This window comes from Mandrillus leucophaeus, unplaced genomic scaffold (genome assembly GCF_000951045.1).
Source record: "Mandrillus leucophaeus isolate KB7577 unplaced genomic scaffold, Mleu.le_1.0 Scaffold125, whole genome shotgun sequence".
Classification (NCBI taxonomy): Eukaryota; Metazoa; Chordata; class Mammalia; order Primates; family Cercopithecidae; genus Mandrillus; species Mandrillus leucophaeus.
In genome coordinates, this window is record NW_012100876.1 from 832,685 (window position 1) to 835,874 (window position 3,190).

The 3,190-nt window shown below is 53.3% G+C and overlaps 1 protein-coding gene across 1 annotated transcript in view; it reads right to left on the bottom strand.

Moving 5' to 3' along the window:
- Nucleotides 1-3,190, bottom strand: part of ADGRG5 (adhesion G protein-coupled receptor G5) — a 37,851-nt gene that overhangs the window by 5,830 nt on the left and 28,831 nt on the right. Inside the window, exon 10 of the mRNA XM_011971834.1 lies at nucleotides 1,126-1,243. Coding sequence (XP_011827224.1) covers nucleotides 1,126-1,243 — 118 coding nt within the window. The remainder of the gene's footprint in view (nucleotides 1-1,125; nucleotides 1,244-3,190) is intronic.

The window sequence follows — 3,190 nt, forward strand, 5'->3', positions numbered from 1 at the left end:
AAAGAAAGAAAAGAAAAGAAAATACACCTTCAAAGAGTATGTAAACTGAGGCCAGACATTCTATTTCTTCATCTGTAGGATGGGGATGATTATGCACTTGCCTTATGGGCTGTCAAGGAGATTGCAGAGAACAATTCATGTAAATTGAAGTCACATGTCCTCTGATACACCCAAGCCTCACTGTGAGGGATCAGGCCCACCTATGTACCACGCAGTCCCCCGGCCTTGCTTCAGGGGCTGGGGGCCAGGCTCTGGACCAGCCTGCCAGAGACCACGTCCCAGCTCTGCCCCTGACTGGCTGGGGCTCCTCAGGTAGAGTTCGGAAGCTGCCTGTTTCTCAGGGGCCCTAACTGTAAAATAGGGCTGGCAACAGGACCCAGCCCTTGCCCTTGTGAAAACGAAACCGGCTGATACCCAAAACCTGCCACAGAATCAGCCCCCAGCTATCCTGAGCCTTCATCAGCCAAGAAGGAAAAAGAAGGTTCCACAGCCAACTGCAAGTGAGTGACGGGCCGGTGGGGGTTCCTTAGGCTAGTCTATGTCTGGCTGTTAGAAATGCTGCATAAATAGTGTCCTTAATGTCCTCGCCTGCAGGGAGGGGCTATAAAAAAAGCAGTAGCGTGTCCGCCGGCCCCCAAAGGCCTACCTCGCTGCCTCTCCTTGCCTCCCCCAAGCCCAGCCCCCACAGCATTCTTGTCCGACTAGGAGGGCTTGACAGGCCTGGCAGTGCCCAGGGCAGATCGGGAGGAGTCGGAGCCTGGGTAGGTGCAGCAAGGTGGTCTGCAGGGGAACAGAGTCAAGTGCAGGCTGAGCCAGGCCCTCAGGGCCTGGGCACTGGAGGACGGGGCAGGACAGAGGAGACGGGAGGCCCGGCTGCCCTGGCATGTTGGCGAACAGGTGTGGCTCCGTAGACTTTGTCAGCATAGAATACAAGGCTGCCTCTGCAGGAGACCTGGATCCATGGAAGGGATGTGGCGGAGCCCCCTGCAAACTCCCCTGTCAACCCCAGCTCCCTCTCTGCCCCACAGCCAGTGCCTTGCCTACAGAATATTCCATTTGGAGTCCCAGGCCCATGTGGCCCTTCTGCCAGAGCCAGGGAGCCCACTCAGCCCTGAGGGCACTCACATGGACATGTTCTGGAAGCCCGTGCCATTCTCCCAGCTGTTGAAGACGGGGATTGTGTGGGGTCCATACACTGAACTCTTGACAGAGAGGCAAAGCAGCACCAGGAGGGCTGGGACCCCTGAGAGGTGAGACAAAGGCTCAGGAGATGTGGGAGAGGGCTAGCCCTTGGTCCCTGGGGCTGCTGACACAGAATTCCACTGGGCAAGGGACAACTGGGAGGAGACTGTTCTGAGCCCCCAGCTTCAGACCAATAAACCTGGTGGTTTGGAGGAAGCTCAGTTCTACAATGGAACAGTGGTGGAGGGAGGAGTGGTCACACCGGGACGGTGATGGTCGGGAGCAAATGGGAGGGAGGACTGGGGAACTGCTGAGGAAATAGAAATAAGCAAGAAAGGGGCAAGGACGGTGATGAAGGTAGCAGTGATGGTACTGTTGGAGATAGAGACGGTGGAAGAAGTGATGATGGTGGTGATGGAGGTGGAGGAGGTGGTGACGGTGGTGAAGGAGGTAGAGGAAATGATGGTGGTGATGGAGGTAGAGGAGATGATGGTGATGATGGAAGTGGAGGAGATGTAGGTGATGATGGTGATAGTGGAGGTGGAGGAGGTGATGATGGTGATGACAGAGGTGGAGAAGATGGAGGAGGTGATGGTGATGATAGAGGTGGAGGAGGTGATGATGATGATAGAGGTGGAGGAGATAGAGGAGGTGATGGTGATAGAGGTGGAGGAGGTGATGATGGTGATGATGGAGGTGGAGGAGGTGATGATGGTACTGATAGAGGTGAAGGAGATGGAGGAGGTGATGGTGATGGAGGGAGAGGAGGTGATAATGGTGGTGACAGAGGTGGAGGAGATGAAGCAGGTGATGGTGATGAAGGAGGTGAAGGTGGTGGTGATGGAAATGGAGGAGGTGATGATGGTGATGATAGAGGTGGAGGAGATGGAGGAGGTGACGATGATGGCGATGGAGGTGGAGGAGGTGATGGTGGTGACAGAGGTGGAGGAGATGAAGCAGGTGATGGTGATGAAGGAGGTGGAGGAGGTGATAGTGATGATAGAGGTGGAGGAAACGGAGGTGATGGTGATGATGGAGCTAGAGGAGGTGATGATGGAGGTGGAGGAGGTGATGATGGTGATGATGGAGGTGGAAGATGAATCAGGTGATGATGATGAAGGAGGTGGAGGTGATGGTGATAATAGAGGTGGAGGAGATGGAGGTGATGGTGATGATGGAGCTAGAGGAGGTGATGATGGTGATGATGGAGGTGGAGGAGGTGATGATGGTGATGATGGAGGTGGAAGATGAATCAGGTGATGAAGGAAGTGGAGGTGATGGTGATGATAGAGGTGGAGGAGATGGAGGTGATGGTGATGATGGAGCTACAGGCTGTCTCTTATACACATCTAGATGTGTATAAGAGACAGGTCTTGATCTCCTGACCTCATGATCTGCCCGCCTCGGCCTCCCAAAGTGCTGGGATTACAGGCGTGAGCCACCGCGCCCGGCCTGTTTTTGGTTTTTAACTGATGTTTGGGTTTAGGAATGTGTATATACATAGTAAGAGATGTTTTAAATTGAAGAGAAAAAAAGTCACAAACCCCAAGGTAATTGTTTCCTGAGAGGAGAGGGGAGAGTGAGGGAGACCCAGGGAGAAGCTGGCTCGTAGGTGGGTGTTCTCTAACATCTGTGCATTAGTGGGTCCTGTGGATGTGTCACTATAGCTCCTTTGTCCTCGTCACATTATTATATAAGAAAATAGGCTGGGCATAGTGGTTCACACCTGTAATCCCAGCACTTTGGGAGGCCAAGGCAGAAGGATCACCTGAGGTCAGTTGAGACCAGTTTGGCCAACATGCTGAAACCCTATCGCTACTAAAAATACAAAAATTAACTGAGCATGGTGGCAGGCACCTGTAATCCCAGCTACTCGGGAGGCTGAGGCAGGAGAATCGCTTGAACCCAGGAGGCAGAGGTTGAAGTGAGCTGAGATCGCGCCATTGCACTCCAGCCTGGGCAACAAGAGCGAAACTGCATCTCAAAAAAAAAAAGAAAGACAGAAAGA